General features: G+C 43.9%; 1 protein-coding gene across 2 annotated transcripts; it reads left to right on the forward strand.

Moving 5' to 3' along the window:
* Positions 1–859: 859 nt before the first annotated feature.
* Positions 860–21,235, forward strand: rpp38 (ribonuclease P/MRP 38 subunit). Of its 2 annotated transcripts, none has more exons than XM_041183888.1 (2): positions 860–911; positions 19,538–21,235. In XM_041183888.1, the coding sequence occupies exon 2, from the start codon at positions 19,574–19,576 to the stop codon at positions 20,513–20,515; it is 942 nt and encodes a 313-aa protein (XP_041039822.1). In that variant the 5' UTR covers positions 860–911; positions 19,538–19,573; the 3' UTR covers positions 20,516–21,235. The 2 variants fall into 2 exon arrangements, with proteins under 2 accessions (XP_041039822.1, XP_041039821.1); XM_041183887.1 differs by lacking the exon at positions 860–911 and adding an exon at positions 16,042–16,222.
* Positions 21,236–21,505: the final 270 nt, after the last annotated feature.

A 21,505-nucleotide genomic window follows, 5' to 3' on the forward strand; every position in this document is an offset into this window, starting at 1 on the left:
GTTATGTCTTGGTCAAAAACAGAATTACCTGGAAAAACTCAGCAGGTCTGGCAGCATTGGCGGAGAAGAAAAGAGTTGACGTTTCGAGTCCTCATGACCCTTCGACAGAACTTGCGTTCGAGTCCAAGAAAGAGTTGAAATATAAGCTGGTTTAAGGTGTGTGTGTGGGGGGCGGAGAGATAGAGAGACAAAGAGGTGGGGGGGGGGGTGTGGTTGTAGGGACAAACAAGCAGTGATAGAAGCAGATCATCAAAAGATGTCAATGACAATAGTACAATAGAACACATAGGTGTTAAAATTAAAGTTGGTGATATTATCTAAACGAATGTGCTAATTAAGAATGGATGGTAGGGCACTCAAGGTATAGCTCTAGTGGGGTGTTTTTTATATAATGGAAATAGGTGGGAAAAGGAAAATCTTTATAATTTATTGTTTATGTCTTGGTGCTGGTTTGAAAGTTCTGGCAATGAGGCATTCTGCAAAATGACTTCAGCACTCTTCTCGGGAACCATCCGACAGGATCCACCATCTCCTTTTCCCGCTGGGTCTCAAGGAACATATTACATGTGGACCACTGGACTGGTGGTCAAAGATGTTTTTCTGCACAATTTTTTCCGTGGGGGTCAGGTGGTGTGGCACAATCCGACTCTGAGCAGAAGAGTCACTGCCCATTGAGCTGCTGCACGTTTCCAGCGGCTGAGCTTTAATTTCAGATTAGTAAATCTCCGTACGCTCGCACGCCGCTCTTTTTTTGTTCTCTGGTTTGTTGAAAAGGAGGCAGGAGGCGGGACTTGCGCTCCTGATTATAATTGCGATGTGCTGAGTGGTCGCTGTGAGTATGTGTCGGCCTCCGGATGGAACGTTGTGTCAGCCGGATTGCGTGTCCCTGAGGCCGGAAGAGGTGCTGCAGGGTGAGTAATGGGCAGTAGCCACACGTTCTTTATAACTAATACTGCACGGTGCGGTAAAGAACATTTGGTGCTTTAGGGGTAATCTTGGTGTCGTTAATTATCAGGAGACTTGGAAATCTGCGTTTTGAATTTGGTGACTGTGCTTTCCTATTAATATCTAATCGACCGTCTCAGACTTTTTTTTAACATAATTTGCATTACTGCAGTTCAAATCGTGTAAGAAGGGGATGGGGAAAATTGGACCCGTGGTCGTTGATTTGCGGTTAATTTGTATCTTTACAATGGAAATGCATCGCTTTTTCTTGGCAACGCCGGCTTGTCGAGACCCAGTCAGACTGAGGGACGGCTCCCTTTCTCCCCTCTCTCGCACCTTCACTATTACTCAGCCGAGAACACCTTGGCCCTCAACAATTGCCATGGTGTTTGTCTCTAAATGGCCGGTTGAGAAAGGCATAGCGGGGTCTGGTAGATAAGATTGCAAAATTAAAATGGACCACTGTGGCTGGACATCAGCAATTTTAAAAAAATCGAAGTCGGTACTTGAGATAGGCTATAGACTTACATTTATATAGCGCCTTTCATGACCACCCACCAGAAGGCCCAAAGTGTTTTGCTGCGGATGAAGTACTTTTTTTGAAGCCTAGTCACTGCTGTAATGTTGGAAACCCAGTCCGGTGGCAGCCATAAGCTCCCATAAACAGTAGTGTGATAATACTTTAGTGATGTTGATTGAGGGGTATGTATGGGCCAGGTCACCAGGGATTGCTTCCCTACTCCCTTTAGGAATAGAAACAGTGCCATAAAATCTTTAACATCCACCTGAGAGGGCATATGGGGCCTTGATTTAATGTCTCATTGGAGAAACAGCCTTTCAAACAGTGTGGCAGTCACTCAGCACTATGAATGTTAATCTTGATTTTTGTGCTAAAGTCCTGGAGTGTGACTTAAACCCATAACCTTCTGTGTCAGGCGAGAGTGCTACCAACTGAACCACAGCTGAACTGAACCATGTAAGACTACTTAATAAGATAAGAGCCCATGGTTATAAAAACAAAAAAACTGCGGATGCTGGAAATCCAAAACAAAAACAGAATTATCTGGAAAAACTCAGCAGGTCTGGCAGCATCGGCGGAGAAGAAAAGAGTTGACGTTTCGAGTCCTCATGACCCTTCGATAGAACTGTCAGTTCTGTCGAAGGGTCATGAGGACTCGAAACGTCAACTCTTTTCTTCTCCGCCGATGCTGCCAGACCTGCTGAGTTTTTCCAGGTAATTCTGTTTTTGTTTAAGAGCCCATGGTGTTGGGGGTAACATATTAAAATGGATAGAAGATTGGCTAACTAACAGAAGACAGAGTTGGGATAAGGGGGGCATTTCAGGATGGCAACCTGTGGAGTGCCACAGGGATCAGTGCTGGGCCTTGATTATTTACAATATGTATTAATGACTTAGATGAGGGAAGTGAATGTACTATTGCAAATTAGCGGATGACAAAATAGGTTGGAAGGCAAGTGGTGAAGGTGACACAAGGAGTCTACAGAGGGATATAGACAGGTTAAGTGAGTGGGCAAAGAGTGGCAGCTGGAATATAATGTGGGAAAATGTGAGGTCATGCACTTCAGGAAGAATAGAGGAGCTGAATGTTATTTAAATGGAGAAAGGCATGCAGCATAGAGGGATTTGGGAGTTCTGGTGCATGAATCTCAAAAGCTAACATACACGTTCAACAGGTAATAGGGGAGGCAAATGGAATGTTGGCTTTCATTTCAAAGGGAATGGAGTATAAAAATAGGGAAGTCTTGCTAAAACGATACAGGGCATTAGTTAGACCACACCTAGAACACTGTGAACAATTTTGATCCCTTATCTAAGGAAAGATATACTGGCATTAGAGGCAGCCCAGAGGAGGCTCACTAGGTTGACCTTGGGTATGGAGGGATTTTCTTATGAGGAGAGATTGAGTAGGTTGGGCCTGTAGTTATTGCAGTTTAGAAGAATGAGAGGCAACCGTTTTGAAACATAAGAGTCTCGGGGGCTTGACAGGGTAGATGCTGAGAGGTTGTTTCCCCTTGTGGGAGAGTCTAGGACCAGAGTGCATAATCTCAGAGTATGGGGTCGCCCATTTAAAACCGAGAACAGGAGGAATTTCTTCTCTCAGAAGGTAGTCAATCTCTGAAATTCTTTACCGCAGAGGGCTGTGGAGATTGGGTCGTTAAGTATATTCAAGGTTGAGATAGAGAGATTTTTAATCAGTAAGGGAATCAAGGGTTATGGGGGAAAGGCAGGAAAGTGGAGTTGAGGGTGATCAGATCAGCCATGATCTCATTGAATGGCGGAGCAGACTTGATGGGCTGAATGGCCTACTTCTGCTCCTATGTCTTATGGACATGAATTGTATTACAGGTTACAAGCATATAACAATTAGAAGTTACTGTTGTAATAAGACCGTAAGACATAGGAGCAGAAATTAGGCCATTCGGCCCATTGAGTCTGCTCTGCCATTCAATCATGGCTGATCACTTTCTCAACCCCATTCTCTTGCCTTCTCCCCTTACCAATCAAGAACCTATCTATCTCAGTCTTAAATACACTCAATGACCTGGCCTCCACAGCCTTCTGTGGCAATGAATTCCACAGATTTACCACTCTCTGGCTAAAGAAGTTTCTCCTCATCTCTGTTCTAAAATGTCTTCCCTTTACTCTGAGGCTGTGCCCTCGGGTCCTAGTCTCTCCTACTAATAGAAACATCTACCCCACGTCCACTCTATCCAGGTCTTTCAGTATTCTGTAAGTTTCAATCAGATCCTCCCTCATCCTTCTAAACTCCATCGAGTATAGACCCAGAGTCCTCAAAAATTCCTCATATGTTAAGCCTTTCATTCCTGGGATCGTTCTCGTGAACCTCCTCTGGACCCTCTCCAGGGCCAGCACATCCTTCCTGAGATACGGGGCCCAAAATTGCTCACAATATTCTAAATGTGGTCTGACCAGAGCCTTATAAAGCCTCAGCAGCACATCCCTGCTTTTATATTCTAGTCCTCTCAAAATAAATGCCAACATTGCATTTGCCTTCCTTACCACCGCATTAACCTTAAGAGAATCATGGACTAGGACTCCCAAGTCCCTTTGCACTCCAGATTTTCTCCCCATTTAGAAAATAGTCTATGCCTCTATTCTTCCTACCAAAGTGCAAGACTTCACACTTCCCCACGTTGTATTCCTTCTGCCACTCCTTTGCCCATTCTCCTAACCTGTCCAAATCCTTCTGCAGCCTCCCCACCTCTTCAATACTACCTGTCCCTCCAGCTATCTTTGTATCATCTGCAAACTTAGCCAGGATGCCTTCAGTTCCTTCATCTAGATCATTAATGTATAAAGTGAAAAGTTGTGGTCCCAACATTGACCCCATGCAGAACTCCACTAGTCACCGGCCACCATCCTGAGAAGGACCCCCTTATCTCCACTCTCTGCCTCCTGCCAGACAGCCAATCTTCTATCCATGCTAGAACCTTGCCTCTGACACGATGGGCTCTTATCTTACTGAGCAGCCTCCTGTGCGGCACCTTGTCAAAGGCCTTTTGGAAGTCCAAGTAATCTAGAGAAACACAGCAAAATCTTTCTGATAACTACAACAAGGTCCAGGGATAATTTAGGCCAGGACATAATAAGAATTCCCTGCTTGGAATTGAGCCATTGGAAGTTTTATATTCACCCAAGATACTAGCTTAAATAAAAGGTATGAAGGCAGAGTTGGCTAAAGTGGACTGGGTAAATAGATGGAAAAAAAAAACAAAAACAGAATTACCTGGAAAAACTCAGCAGGTCTGGCAGCATCGGCGGAGAAGAACAGAGTTGACGTTTCAAGTTCTCATGACCCTTCAACAGAACTAGGTGAATCCAAGGAGAGGAGTGAAATATATGCTGGTTCAAGGTGTAAGGTGGGGGGGGGGAGAAGTGGAGGAGGGTGGAGAAGTGGAGGAGGGTGGTGTGGTTGTAGGGACAAGCAAGCAGTGATAGGAGCAGATAATCAAAAGATGTCACAGACAAAAGAACAAAAGGACACAGAGGTGTTGAAGTTGGTGATATTATCTAAATGAATGTGCTAATTAAGAATGGATGGTAGGGCACTCAAGGTATAGCTCTAGCGGGGGTGGGAGGAGCATAAAAGATTTAAAAATAATGGAAATAGGTGGGAAAAGAAAAGTCTATATAAATTATTGGAAAAAAACAAAAGGAAGGGGGAAGAAACAGAAAGGGGTGCGGATGGAGGAGGGAGCTCAAGACCTAAAGTTGTTGAATTCAGTATTCAGTCCGGAAGGCTGTAAAGTGCCTAGTCGGAAGATGAGGTGCTGTTCCTCCAGTTTGCGTTGGGCTTCACTGGAACAATGCAGCAAGCCAAGGATAGACATGTGGGCAAGAGAGCAGGGTGGAGTGTTAAAATGGCAAGCGACAGGGAGGTTTGGGTCATTCTTGCGGGCAGACCGCAGTGTTCTGCAAAGCGGTCGCCCAGTTTACGTTTGGTCTCTCCAATGTAGAGGAGATCGCATTGGGAGCAACGAATACAGTAGACTAAGTTGGGGGAAATGCAAGTGAAATGCTGCTTCACTTGAAAGGAGTGTTTGGGCCCTTGGACGGTGAGGAAAGAGGAAGTGAAGGGGCAGGTGTTGCATCTTTTGCGTGGGCATGGGGAGGTGCCATAGGAGGGGGTTGAGGAGTAGGGGGTGATGGAGGAGTGGACCAGGGTGTCCCGGAGGGAACGATCCCTACGGAATGCCAACAGGGGTGTGAAGGGAAGATGTGTTTGGTGATGGCATCATGCTGGAGTTGGCGGAGGATGATCCTTTGAATGCGGAGGCTGGTGGGGTGATAAGTGAGGACAAGGGGGACCCTATCATGTTTCTGGGAGGGAGGAGAAGGCGTAAAGGCGGATGCGCGGGAGATGGGCCGGACACGGTTGAGGGCCCTGTCAACGACTGTGGGTGGAAAACCTCGGTTAAGGAAGAAGGAGGACATGTCAGAGGAACTTTTTTTGAAGGTAGCATCATCGGAACAGATGCGACGGAGGCGAAGGAACTGAGAGAATGGGATGGAGTCCTTACAGGAAGCGGGGTGTGAGGAGCTGTAGTCGAGGTAGCTGTGAGAGTCGGTAGGCATGTAATGGATATTGCTGGACAGTCTAACACCAGAGATTGAGACAGAGAGGTCAAGGAAGGGAAGGGAAGTGTCAGAGATGGACCACGTGAAAATGATGGAGGGGTGGAGATTGGAAGCAAAATTAATAAATTTTTCCAAGTCCCGATGACAGCATGAAGCAGCACCGAAGTAATCATCGATGAACCGGAGAAAGAGTTGTGGAAGGGGGCCGGAGTAGGACTGGAACAAGGAATGTTCCACATACCCCATAAAGAGACAAGCATAGCTGGGGCCCATGTGGGTACCCATAGCCACACCTTTTATTTGGAGGAAGTGAGAGGAGTTGAAGGAGAAATTGTTCAGTGTGAGAACAAGTTCAGCCAGACGGAGGAGAGTAGTGGTGGATGGGGATTGTTCGGGCCTCTGTTCGAGGAAGAAGCTAAGGGCCCTCAGACCATCCTGGTGGGGGATGGAGGTGTAGAGGGATTGGACGTCCATGGTGAAGAGGAAGCGGTTGGGGCCAGGGAACTGGAAATTGTTGATGTGGCGTAAGGTGTCAGAGGAATCACGGATGTAGGTGGGAAGGGACTGGACAAGGGGAGAGAGAAGGGAGTCAAGATAACGAGAAATGAGTTCCGTGGGGCAGGAGCGAGCTGACACGATCGGTCTACAGGGACAGTTCTGTTTGTGGATTTTGGGTAGGAGGTAGAAGCGGGCTGTCCGAGGTTGGGTGACTATCAGGTTGGCAGCTGTGGGAGGAAGATCCCCAGAGGAGATGAGGTCAGTGTCAGTCCTGGAAACAATGGCCACACTCAGAGCCATGCGTCTCGGACTTATAGGTAAATAGATGTCCTGTCCCATTGGCAGGACAGACCCAGCAGAGGTGGTGACACAGTGGTATATGGTTGGGAGAGAGTTGCCCTGGGTGTCCTTAACAAAGACTCTGGACCCCATGAAGTTTCATGGCATCAGGTCAAACATGGGCAGGGAAACCCCCTGCTGATTACCACGTACCGCTGTGCATCTCCCCCCCCCACCTCCTCACCCCACACTCAGCTGATAAATCCGTGCTCCTCTCATCTGGAAAAGAGGAAGCACTGAGGGTGGCAAGGTGCAGAATGTACCCTGGATGGGGGCTTCAATGTCCATCACCAAGAGGGTAGCACCACTACTGACCAAGCTGGCCCAGTCCTAAATGATATAGCTGCTAGCCTGGGTCTGCAGCGGGTGGTGAGGGAAGCAACAAGGGGGAAAAATTTACTTGACCTCATCCTCACCAACCCGCCTGCCGCAGATGCATCTGTCCATGACAGTATCGTAGGAGTGACCACCACACAGTCGTTGTGGAGATGAAGTCCCACCTTCACATTGAGGATACCCTCCATCATGTTGTGTGGCACTACCACTATGCTAAATGGGATAGATTTTGAACAGATGTAGCAACTCAAGGTTGGGCATCCATGAGGTGCTGTGGGCAATCAGTAGTAACCTCATGGCCTGGCATATCTCCCTACTCTACCAGTACCATCAAATTGGATAATCAACTCTGGTTCAATGAAGAGTGCAGGAGGGCATGCCAGGAGCAGCACCAGGCATACCTAAAAATGAGGTGTCAACCTGGTGAAGCTAGAACACATGCTGTTTGGCACACAAATAGTCCTAAACAGCAAGTGATAGACCGGGTTAAGGAATCCCACAACCAGTGGATCAGATGTAAGTACTGCAGTCCTGCCACATCCAGTCGTGAACGGTGGTGGACAATTAAACAACTCACTGGATGAGGAGGAGGCTCCACAAATATCCCCATTTTCAATGATGGGGGAGCCCAGCACGTCAGTGCAAAAGATAAGGCTGAAAGATTTGCTATAATCTTCAGCCAGAAGCAATGAGTGGACGATCCATCTTGGTCTCCTCCAGAGGTCCCCAGCATCACAGTTGCCAGTCTTCAGCAAATTTGATTCACTCCACTTGATATCAAGAAACGGCTGAAGGCACTGGATAATGCAAAGGCTATAGGCCCTGACAATATTCCAGCAATAGTACTTAAGACTTGTACTGAAGACTTGTGCTTCAGAACTTGCTGAACCCCTAGGTAAGCTATTCCAGTATAGCTGCAACACACTGGCAATTATCTGGCTATGTGGAAAATTGCCCAGATATGTCCTGTACAGAAAAAGTAGGACAAATCCAACCTGGCCGATTACCGCCCCATCAGTCTTCTCTTGATTAGCAGTAAATTAATGGAAGGAGTTGTCAACAGCGCTCTCAAGCGGCACTTACATAAGAAATAGGAGGAGTAGGCCATTTGGCCCCTTGAGCCTGCCCTGCCATTCAATAAGATCATAGCTGATCTGCCCCAGGCCTCAACTGCTCTTTCAAGCTCCTCATAGCTCTCAACTCCCCAATATTTCAAAAATCTATCTACCTCCTCTTTAAATACTTTCAGTGATCTAGCCTCCTCAACTCTCTGGGGGGGTAGAGCATTCCAGACATTCACTATATTCTGAGAAGAAATTCCTTCACATCTCAGTTTTAAATGACTGCCCCCTTATTCTGTATGTCCACTAGTTCAAGATTCCCCCACTATTGGAAACATCTTCTCAACATCTAATCAGTCAAGCCCCCTCAGAATCTTGTACGTTTCAATAAGATCACCCCTCATTCTTCTAAACTCTAATGAATAAAAGCCTAACCTGTTTAGCCATTCTTGATAAGTCAACCCCTTCATCCCAGAAATCAGCTGAGTGAATCTCTTTTGAACTGCCTCCCATGCTAGTGTTTCTTAAATATGGGGACTAAAACTACACAGTACTCCATGTGCGGCCTCACCAACACCCTGTACAGTTGTAACAAGACTTCCCTATTTTTAAACTCCAACCCCCCTAGCTATACAGACCAAAATTCCATTTGTCTTCCTAATTACTTGCTACACCTGCATGCTAACTTTTTGTGTTTCATGTAGAAGAATTACCAGATCCTCTGTGCTGCACTTTTTTGGAGTCTCTCTCCATTTAAATAATAGTCTGCCTTTTGATTTTTTTCCTACCAAAGTGCACGACCTCACACTTTCCTACATTAAACCCCATCTGTCAAGTTTTTTGCCCACTCACTCAACCTATCTATATCCCCTTGCAGATTCCTTATGTCCTCATCACCACATACCCTCCCACCTATTTCGTCAGCAAATTTGGATACATTACATTCTGCCCCCTCCTCCAAGTCATTAATATAGGTAGTAAATAATTGAGGCCCCAGACCTGATCCTTGTGGCAATCAGAGTGCAGAAGAGGCCCTTCAGCCCATCGAGTCTGCACCGACATGTGAAAAACACCTTACCTACCTATCTAATCCCATTTACCAGCACTTGGCCCATAGCCTTGAATGTTATGACATGCCAAGTGCTCATCCAGGTACTTTTTAAAGGATGTGAGGTAACCCGCCTCCACCACCACCCTCCCAGGCAGCGCATTCCAGACCGTCACCACCCTCTGGGTAAAAAGGTTTGTCCTCACATCCCCACTAAACCTCCTGCCCCTCACCTTGAACTTATCTCCCCTCCTGACTGACCCTTAAACTAAGGGGAACAGCTGCTCCCTATCCATTCTGTCCATGCCCCTCATAATCTTGTACACCTCGATCAGGTCGCCCCTCTGTCTTCTCTGCTCCAACGAAAACAACCCAAGTCTATCCAACCTCTCTTCATAACTTAAAATGTTTCATCCCAGGCAACATCCTGGTGAATCTCCTCTGCACTCTCTCCAGTGCAATCACATCCTTCCTACAATGTGGCGACCAGAACTGCACACAGTACTCCAGCTGTGGCCTCACCTAAGGTTCTATGTAACTCCAACATGACCTCCCTAATTTTGTAATCTATGCCTCAATTGATAAAGGCAAGTGCCTTTTTCACCACCCCACTAACATGCCTCCGCCTTCAGAGATCTACGTACGCAAACGCCAAGGTCCCTTTGTTCCTCAGAACTTCCTAGTGTCATGCCGTTCATTGAATACTTCCTTCTCAAATTCCTCCTTCCAAAGTGTATCGCCTCACACTTTTCAGGGTTAAATTCCATCTGCCACTTATCTGCCCATTTGATCATCCCGTCTATATTTTCCTGTAGCCCAGGACACTCAACCTCAGTGTTAACCACCTGGCCAATCTTTGTGTCATCCGCAAACTTACTAATCCTACCTCCTACATAGTCATCTATGTCGTTTATATAAATGTCAAATAATAGGGGACCGAGCACAGATCCCTGTGGTACGCCACTGGACACTGGCTTCCAGTCACTAAAGCAGCCTCTGTCATCACCCTCTGTCCCCTACAACTAAGTCAATTTTGAATCCACCTGATCAAATTACCCTGTATCCCATGTGCATTTACCTTCTTTATAAGTTTCCCATAAGATGAGGGGCCTTGTCAAAGGCTTTGCTGAAATCCATATAAACTATACCAACTGCACTACCCTCATGTACACACCTGGTCACCTCCTCAAAAAGTTCAGTCAAATTTGTTAGGCACGACCTCCCTCTGACAAAGCCATGCTGACTATCCCTGATCAAACCTTGCCTCTCCAAGTGGAGATAGATTCTCTCCTTCTGAATTTTCTCCAATAGTTTCCCTACCACTGACGTGAGACTCACTGGCCTGTAGTTCCCTGGCTTATCGCTACAACCCTTCTTAAATAGTGGAACCACATTAGCTGTTCTCCAGTCCTCTGGCACCTGCCCTGTGGCCAGAGAGGAATTAAAAAATTGGGTCAGAGCCCCTGTGATCACTCCCTTGCCTCCCTCAGTGACTCCACTAGTTACGTCTTTCCAACCTGGAAAAGATCCATTAATCCCGACTTTGTCTTTTGTGTGTTAACCAATTCCCAATCCATGCTAATACATTATCCCCAATACTGTGAGCTCCTATCTTGTGCAATAACCTTTAATGTGGCACTTTGTCAAATGTCTTCTGGAAATCCAAATACACTACATCTACCAGTTCCCCTTTATCAACTCTGCTTGTTATATCCTCAGAGAACTCTAGCAAATTTGTCAAACATGATTTCCCTTTCACAAAACCATGTTGACTCTGTTTGATTGCGTTAAGCTTTTCCAAATGTCTTGCTATTTCTTCTTTAATAATGGACTCTAGCATTTTCCCAACAACAGATGTTAGGGATCTGATTGAAACTTACAGAATACTGAAAGGCCTGGATAGAGTGGACGTGGGGAAGATGTTTCCATTAGTAGGAGAGACTAGGACCTGAGGGCACAGCCTCAGAGTAAAGGGAAGACCTTTTAGAACAGATATGAGGAAAAACCTCTTTAGCCAGAGAGTGATGAATCTATGGAATTCATTGCCACAGAAGGCTGTGGAGGCCAGGTCATTGAGTGTATTTAAGACCGAGATAGATAGGTTCTTGATTGGGAAGGGGATCAAAGGTTACAGGGAGAAGGCAGGAGAATGGGGTTGAGAAACTTATCAGCCATGATTGAATGCCAGAGCAGACTCGATGGGCCAAATGGCCTAATTTCTGCTCCTATGGTCTTATGGTTAGGCTGACTGGCCTATAGTTTCTTGCTTTTTTATCTCCCTCCCTTCTTGAACAGGGGCGTCACACTCGCGGTTTTCCAATCCACTTGGACCCTCCTGGAATCCAGCGAGTTCTGGAATATTTTGACCAATGCCTCCACCATCTCTACAGCCACTTCCTTTAAAACCCTTGGACGCAGGCCATCAGATCCCAGTGACTTGTCTGCCTTTCGTCCCATTCTCAAATACTTTGTCCCTTGTGAGAGACTGTTACAGTATCTTTCCTCCCATTAGCTCCTAGCTTATCTGATATCTTTGGATGTTTATAGTGTCCTCCACCATGAAGACCGATGCAAAATATTGATTTAAATTATCTGCCATTTCCCTGTTCCCTGTTATCAATTCTCCAGTCACAATCCTCCAAGGATCCCATGCTCATTTTAGCTTTTCTCTCATATACCCATAGAAGTTCTTGTTTGTTTTTATATTTCTTGCCAATTTACTTTCATAATCAATTTTCTCCTTCTTTATTAGCTTTATAGTCATCCGCTGCTGGTTCCTAAAAATTCCTAATCCTCTGGCTTACCACTAGTTTTTGCTGCTTTGTATGCTTTAGTTTTAGATTGGATATTCTCCTTGACCACCTTTTGTTAACCACGGGTGGTTCATCCTTCTTTTTGACTGGGATAAATTTTTGCTGAGCATTATGAAATATCTGCTCATCCACTGACCTTCCCCTTAGTCTGTTTTCCCAGCCCACTTTAGACAACTCTTTCTTCATACCTCTGTAATTGCCCTTATTTAAGCTGAGGACACTAGTTTGAGATCTGAATTTCTCGCCTTCAAACTGACTTTGAAATTCTACCATGTTGTGATCATTACCCCCTAGAGGATTCTTAACTGCGAGATCTCTTATTAATCCTGCCTCGTTACACATTACTAGATCTAAAATAGCCTGTTCCCTGGTAGGTTCTGCAACATATTGCTCTAAGAAACAATCCCTGAGGCACTCTACAGATTCATTTTCCATGTTACCCCTACTAATCTGATTTGTCCAGTCAATATGCAGATTAAAATCACCCATGACAATTGTAGCGCCCTTCTTACACCCCTGTGTTATTTCCCAATTTGTACTTTGTCCTACAGTGAGGCAACTCTTCGGTCACCTATAGATGACTCCCACCTGTGACTTCTTCCCCTTGCTATTCCTTATTTCCACCCAAACTAATTCCACATCACGATCTATTGCACCTATATCGCTACTCACCACTGCACCGATACCTTCCTTTATTAACAAAGCTACCCCACCACCTTTTCCTTTTTGCCTATTTTCCGAAACATTGAATACCCTTGAATATTGATTTCCCAATCTTGGTTACGCTGCGACCACGTCTCTGTAATAGCTATCAAGTCATATCCATTTCTTTTCTATTTGTGCCATCAACTCATCTATCTTGTTACAAATGCTACGTGCGTTCAGATAGAGAGTCTTAAGCTTTGACTTTTTACCATTATTACTCTATCTGGTTCTAATTTCTGTTACATTCTTCTGCTTATATTTTCTGCCCCTTCCTGTCACGCTTTGCTTATTGTTTGCCTCTTCATTACCCTGCACCTCTGCTCTCAATTTATTTTTGATTTTCTAAATTTCCCTTCAACTGAACCCCTCCCCCCACTTATTAGTATAAAGCCCTATCTACAACCCTAGTTATACGATTCGCCAGGACACTGCTCCCAGCATGGTTCAAATGAAGCCCATCCCAACGGAACAGCTCCCTCCTTCCCCAGTGCTGGTGCCAGTGCCTCATGAATCGGAACCCATTTCTCACACACCAATCTTTCATCCTTACCTTGCTAATCTTATTTACCCTACACCAGTTTGCACGTGGCTCAGGCAGTAATACGGAGATTACTGTCTTTGTGGTTCTGCTTTTTAATTTAGCCGAGCTGCTCGTATTCCCTCAGCAGAACCTATTTCCTAGTCCTGTCTATGTCATTGGTACCTTCGTGGACCATGGCAACTTGATCCTCCCCCTCCCATTCCAACTTCCTCTCCAGCCCAGAAGAGATGTCCTTAACCTTGGCACCAGGTAGGCAACACAGCCTTCAGAACTCTGTCTTTGCTGCAGAGAACAGTATCTATTCCCCTAACCATGCTGCCCCCTATTACTACTACATTTCTCTTTTCTCCCCCTACTTGAATGGTGCTCTGTACCATGGTGCTCTGGTCAGTTTGCTCATCTTCCATGCAGTCTGTGCCCTTGTTCACACCAGGAGCAAGAACTTTGTACCTATTGGACAAGGGCACTGACTGAGGCTCCTCCAAATCTAAATTCTGGATCCCCATACCTGCCTCATTTGCAGTCACACCCTCCTATCCCTGACTACAGACCAAATTTTATATAATTAATCTAAGGGGTATGACTACCTCCTGAAACAGTGTCCAGGTAACTCCCCCCCTTCCCTGATGTGCCGCAGTGTCCACAGCTCGGACTCCAGCTCATCAACTCTGAGCTGAAGTTCCCTGAGCAGCCAACACTTGCTGCAGATGTGGTCACCGTGGATCGCACTGGTGTCCAACAGTTCTCGCATGCTACAGCTGCAACTTATCACCTGCCCAGCCATCTCTATTCCATTTAATTAATTAATTTGGATGTTAAATATTTTAAATGTGAATTTCTTAACTGTACTCTTCAGCTGTAATAACATCTCCTGATTTAAACCACTTAAATAATCAAGAGAGAAACGGAAGAGATACCCACCAATTGCTTACCTGTTTTCCTGTGACGTCACACTTTGGCCCTAACAGGTTGAAGGAGCTTTCTGCTGTCAGTTTTTATCTCCCGCCACCGCTGCCCTTCTCACGCAGCTGCTCTCCGTGTGCTCCTGACTCTCCTCCTGCTGTTTTAAACTGTGAAAATCCTCGCTCTTCTCTCGCTGTTTCGCTTGCTTAGCAATAGCTTGCTCGCTGGCACCCAGTTTGGGTTCCGTCAGGGCCACTCGGCTCCTTTTGACTGAGTGTGGCATCAAGGGGCCCTTGCAAAACTGAGTCAGTGGGAATCAGGGAAAACTCTGCTGGTTGTACTAGGTATGAATCCAAAGGGAGATGGTTGTGGTTGTTGGAGGTTAGTCATCTCAACTCCACGATGTTACTGCGGGAGTTCCTCAGGGTAGTGTCCTTAGCCCAACCATCTTCACCTGCTTTGTCTTCTTTCCATCATAAGGTCAGAAGTGGAGATGTTCACTGATGATTGCACAATGTTCACCATTTGCAACTCCTTGGATACTGAAGCAGTCCATGTCCAAATGCAGCAAGACCTGGACAAGTAACATTCGTGCCATACAAGTGTCAGGCAATGACCATCTCCAACAAAAGAATCTAACCATTGCCCCTTGACGTTCAATGGCACCATCAACATCCTGGGGGGGGCGGGGGGGAGGTTACCATTGTCCAGAAACTGAACCAGACTAGCCATATAAGTACTATGGCTACAAGAGCAGATTAGAGACTAGGAATCCTGCGATGAGGAACTTATCTCCTGACTCCCCAAATCCTGTCCACTACCTACAGGCACAAGTCAGGAGTGTGATGAAATACGCCCCACTTGCCTAGATGAGTGCAGCTCCCACAATCCCCCAGAAGCTTGACATCGTCCAGGACAAAGCAGCCTGCTGGATTGGCACCACATCCACAAACATTCAATCCCTCCATCACTGACGCACAGTAGCAGCAGTGTGTACCATATACAAGATGCACTGCAGGAATTCACCATGGCTCCTTAGACAGCACCTTTCAAACACATGGCCACTACCATCTAGAAGGACAAAGGCAGCAGACAGATGGGAACACCACCACTTGGAAGTTCCCCCTCCAAGTCACTCACCATCCTGACTTGGAAATATATTGCCGTTCCTTCACTGTTGCTGGGTCAAAATCCTGGAACTCTCTCCCTAACAGCACTGTGGGTGTACCTACACCACATGGACTGCAGCTGTTCAAGAAGGCAGCTCACCACCACCTTCTCAAGGGCAACTAGGGATGGGCAATAAATGCTGGCCCAGCCAGTGAAGCCGACATCCCGTGAATGAATAAAAAAAAATATATTCCATTTGAGAAAGAAAGACCATATGAGAAGAATGCACCATCTGTGGCTAACTAAGCATATTAAGGATGGTATCAAATTTTTAAAAAAGCTTACAGTGCTCCAAAGAGTATGGTAGGCCAGAAGTTTGGGAAAATTTTAGAAACCAGCAAAAGATGACTTTAAAAAAAACAAAGAAGGAGAAATTAGAATAGGAGAGTAAATAGCAAGAAATATAAAACTAGTCAAAGCTTATACCATATAAAATGAATAGTATATAAAAATGGAGTAGCTAAAGTAAACATTGGTCCCTTAGAGGTGAGACTGGGAAATTATGGGAAATGAGAAAATGGTAGAGACTTTGAACAAGTATTTTGTATCTGTCTTCACAGTGGAATACACAAGAAACATCCCAAGATTAGTAGAAAATCAAGAGGCAAAAGGGAGGGTGGAACTTAAAACAACCATTAGATTAAAAAGTACCAGGCAAACTAATGGGCCTAAAGGCTGACAAGACCCCTGGACCCAATGGCCTGCAACCAAAGATCGTAAAAAAAGTGACTGCAGATAAAGGTAAATGCATTAGTTATAACTTTCCAAAAATCCCTAGATCCTGGAAATGTCCCAGTGGATTGGAAAACCACAAATGTAACACCACTACTCAAGAAAGGAGGGAAAACAAGAAACTAAAGGCCAGTTAGCTCAACATCTGTCATTGGGAAAATGCTGGAATCCATTATTAAAGGAGTAGCATGAGGATGTTTTAAAAAAAACCATAATACTATCAAGTAGCATCAATATGGTTTTATGAAAGGGAAATTATGTTTGACAAATTTATTAGAGTTCTTTCAGGGTGTAACAAGGAGGTTGGATAAAGGGGAACCAGTAAATGTAGTGTATTTGGATTTCCAAAAGCCATTCAATAAGGTGTCATTTAAAAGGTTACTGCACAAGATAAGAGCTCATGACATTGGGGTAAAATATTAGCACTGGTAGAGGATTGACTAACAGGAAGCAGAGTTGGGATAAATGGGTCATTTTCAGGTTGGCACACTAGCTGGTGGGGTGCCAAAGGAATCAGTGCTGGGGCCTCAACTATTTACAGTCTACATCAATGACTTATATGAAGGGACCAACTGTATTGTAGCCAAATTTGCTGCTGATACATAGGCAGGAAAGCAAGTTGTGAAGAGGACACGGGGATTATAGGCAAGATAAGTGAATGCACAAATATTTAGCAGATGGTGTATAATGTAGAAAAATAAGAAATTGCTCACTTAGAAAGGAAGAATAGAAAATTATTGAAACGGAGAGAGACTGCAGAATACTGCAGTACAGAGGGATCCAGGTGTCTTTGTTCATGACTCTCAAAGCTGGTATGCAGTTATTGCAAATAATTAGGAAGGCAAATGAAATGTCAGCCTTTTTTGTAAAGGGGTATGGAGTATGAAAGTAGGGAAGCCTTGCTACAACTGTACAAGGCATTGGTGAGACCACACCTAGAGTACTGTGTCCAGTTTTAGTCTCCTTACTTGGCAGGGATATACTTGCATTGGATATCAGTCTCATTTGACTGAAACCGGGGATGAAGGGGTGGTCTCATCAGGAAAGGTTGAGCAGGTTGGCCTTATACTCATTTGAATTTAGAAGAACGAATGGTGGACTTATTGAAACATACAGGATTCTGAGGGGACTTGACAGGGTAGTTGCTGAGAGGATGTTTCTGCTCATCAGAGAATCTAGAACTACGGAGCACAGTTTAAAACATGTGGCTTCCCATTGAAGACAGAATGAGGAGGAATTTCTTCTCTCGGGTGGTCCTTAGTCTATGGAATTCTTTTCTCCAGACAGCAATGGAGGCTGCGATCATTGAATAGGATCAATGCTGAGTTAGACGGATTTTTGATCTACAAGGGAGTTGAGGTTATTGGGGGTTGGCAGGAAAGTGGAGTTAAGACCACAAACATATCAGTCATGATCTTATCGAATTGTGGAACGGGCTCGAACAGCCAAATGTTCTACTCCCGCTTCTATTTCTTGTGTTCTTATGATCATATGAACTTTAATGCCTGGTTCAAAAGAAGCAGTGCTGTACTGAAGTGTTAGCCTAGATTGTGTTCAAGACTCAAGTGAGACTTGAACCCATGACACTGTCTCAGAGGTGAGCCTGCTGTTAATTATTAAGCCAAGCCAAGACTCTTAAAAGATGTGATCAAAGCAGTAAAGGAAGATCTGCAAAAGAAATAACAGTTGCAGCTAAGGATAACAGTACCCAATAGCGAGAGGGCAAACATGGAAGATGTGAAAATCCTAAAAATGCAAATAAGCTTGACATTGAGGTTGAGCATAAAATTGTAAGTATTTGGAATAACTACTGCCATGTAGTCACTAGTGAACACATGAGCAATATGCTGTTGTCAGACAAAAATATAACAAGTAAAATTAACGACTGTTCTAATTAAGGTACTTAATCTAGATCAAAACAGAAACCCCCAGGGAATTTAGTGTTGAAAAGGTTTTTTTTGGGGGGGTGGAAATTTGTGATACATGTAGTATGATTATGAGGGAGTCATTAAATACTGGGGTGGTTCCAGAAGATTGGCTAATATGGGTATAATGTGGAGCATTCAAAAATGAGGACAAAACAGACACTGACAACTGCAGGCCCATTAATTTTACTCTTATTCAATGTAAAATGGAATCTATTATCAAGACTGAATCAAATGAACATCTACAATTAAGACAAAGATAACATTGTTGTTGAAGGTGAGGATTCTGTTTGACCCTGGAGCTGATGGCCCAAGTAGTTTGTGGTAAGCCCAATAATGTGGTTATCTTGTTTTCTAAAAGGCATTTAACAAAGTTCCTCACAAAAGGCTATTAATTAAATTCAAAGCTGTGGAGATTCGAGGTAAATTCCTGGGAATGGATAGGAAACTGTCTGGAGGTTACTAGGTACTCCGGCTAAAGGAGCCATGTTGGAATGGCTGGCAATGGAAATACTGAGTGGAATGCCTCGGCTCACTGCTGGCTCCATTACTATTTCTAATTCAGAAACTTGATGCAAATTGATCAGATTTGCAGATGATACCAATCTTGGATGGAATTGGAAAAAGCAGCTCAGAAATTAATTGAACAAGACATGTAAGTGGCAGATTAAATTTATGTGGTTAAGTGTAAAGCGCGACATGCAGGAAAGAGGAGATTCAATATGAATTATGTTGAGTTTTAGTGAACTTAATGCTAAATATATCCAACCAGTGCAGAGCAATAATTAACAAAGCTCATGCTGAACTGTACAGGGATACATTAGAAGAGGTAGTCATCACATTCTTTAGTACTTGAATAGTGCATCTAATTCTAGTTGTCAAGAAATGAGAGAGAGATTCTAAAAACAGAGGAGTTGAGGGGCTGATGCCCACTGACAGGTATGAGCTATGAAGAAATGCTGGAGGATTTGTAGCTGATTTATAGATGGAGGATTTATAGCAGAATGATGATCTTGGAGATATATAAGATTATTAAGAATATAGAAAAGGCTTGTGTTAAATTAAACTGCGGGACTAAAAGTAGGAGACACAAGTTTAAACTAACCAAGGGTTAATTTAGAGCATACATTAGGAAATTCTTTAGAGTGATCAGAGAGACTATAATCCGAGGCAAAAACTCAAATTGTGTAAGAAAATATTAACTGCTACAATGGTAGAGGTGTTTTGTGACACATTTTACACTTAAGCATAGCTCTCATAGCTATGATTGAGTGAAATGCTGTTATAAAATGCAGGATAATAATCCTATTGTTGCCTAATCTTTGATTTCAGTTTGCTAAAATCAAAATATTAGTCTGTGGGTTTGCTTGCTTCTCTAATGCACTTTTTTTTGTTACAGGTTGACAAGTTTTGTATATCGTACATAAATCAAAACATGGAAAGTCCAGCACAAGTTGTAAAAGGAGGAGGGGTACGGAAAGCGAGACCTCCGCCTACTAAAACTTCCTTCAACAATCCTTATACGATAGGATGGATTCGTTTGGATGGGGAAAGCATGACATTCATCCTGGAGAAGTTAAAGCAAACTTTTCAACAGACTGGCTTGTGTAAAATAGAACCTACTTTAAGGCCCAGGAAACCGAGAGCTTCTAAGGGACCAAAAGGTCAAGAAAAGAGGAATAGGGAAGGGAATATCAAAGAAATCGAAGAAGACCAACAGAAGTCTGAGGCGGTCAAAGAAATGAAGGAAGACCATATGATGAACAGGATTCAAGAATTTAAACAAGGATGGACTAATGTGGAACTTAGGAAACAGTTGGCCATTGGAATCAACGAGGTCACTCGGGCTTTGGAGAAAAACACATTGTGTTTGGTTCTGGTGTGTAAGTCGGTGAAGCCTTCTTTGATGGCTCAACATCTCATTCAACTGAGTAAGAGTCGGGAGGTGCCTGCATGTCAAGTTCCCCGTCTAAGTGAAACTGTGGCACCGGTGCTGGGATTAAAATCTACACTCGCACTGGGATTTAAAAAGAATTCAGAGGCTTTTGGTGAGACAGTTAATGCCATTACTCCACAAATACCTCCTTTAAATGTTTCCTGGATACGTCAAAGTAAGATGATTGAGAATGCTGAAGGATTGGAGACAAGGGAGCAAGATAGCACTAGTGACATGCCAAAGCCTGAATTAGCGGAGGCTGTGTTTCCACCAAGTCAGAAGCGTAAATTCTGTGAAGTAACATCAAGTGACTTTTCCTTAGAATTAGATAGTGATAAAAGCAAAAAGACAGGGGTGACATTGCTTCCTTTAAAAATAAAGAAGGTAGTTCCAAATCCAAATAAAATTCGGAAGCCAAAAAAGAATAAGAAAAATAAATAAACATCGGATGCTGGAAACTTGGAACAAAAACCAAAACTAAATTGAGCGCTATAAAAAGAAACAGAAGGAAGACAAAGAGGAGGGGAAAATACTTTGACAGTACTTTATGAAATTGTTTTTTAACTAAATATTTCATGTAAGTGCTTTTTTTTAAACCATGCAAATTTGACATTTTTCATTCTTTAATGGGATGTGAGCATCGGTGACGAGGCCAACATTTATTGCCCAACCCTTAGTATCCTTGAAAAGGTGGTGGTCAGCTGCTTTCCTGAACCGCTGCAGTCCATCTGGTATAGGTACACCCATAGTTCTGGCAGGAAGGAGTTACAGGATTTTGACTCATCAATCGTGGATGGATTGGATTTTAAAATTATTTGCTGTGACACTATTACTTACATGGTTTTCCAACTGTTGCATTTTTTAAAGGATGCTATATTTGTTTCTGCTGTATTTGCTTAGTAGCACAGACATCACCACAGTGTGTGGAAAACCGAGTCATGCAAAAGATTAGATTTTTTTTCCTTTTTAGTGAGGGTAATTCTTAAGCATGATAAATTTGGTGAATGAAACTGCTCTGATGTGAGGAGTGGCTTTCTTGTGTTAGTAATGTAATTCTGTCAATGTCATGTTTTACATCACAACGGGTTGCTTGGTTTTCAAATTTTTCACCATGTTGGAACAGTTTTTAACAAGAATTAAATTTAGTAGTTTTTGAATTTCCTCAAACATCCCTCTTCTGTTCCTTCCAACGTTCCCTCTAATACGAATTGTGAGGAACTAATCAATTTTAAAAAGATTATTTGAATGAGCATCTGTGCATCTGTTTCCTTCTTTATCAGCCCCAGCCCTGATCTGATCACTTTACTGTTTTGCCTGCCTTTTTCCCACATTCCTCATCTTTTATGAAACTTAACTCCTGCCCCATGGATTCCCACTCCCCTCAACTATGTCCCTATCCTGTCCATTCACTTATCACACTCATCCTCTCAA

Source organism: Carcharodon carcharias, chromosome 3 (genome assembly GCF_017639515.1).
Source record: "Carcharodon carcharias isolate sCarCar2 chromosome 3, sCarCar2.pri, whole genome shotgun sequence".
NCBI lineage: Eukaryota > Metazoa > Chordata > Chondrichthyes > Lamniformes > Lamnidae > Carcharodon > Carcharodon carcharias.

Excerpts from the sequence above, each read along its gene's own strand:
- rpp38 (XM_041183888.1), top strand. The coding sequence starts at position 19,574 with ATGGAAAGTCCAGCACAAGTTGTAAAAGGAGGAGGGGTACGGAAAGCG.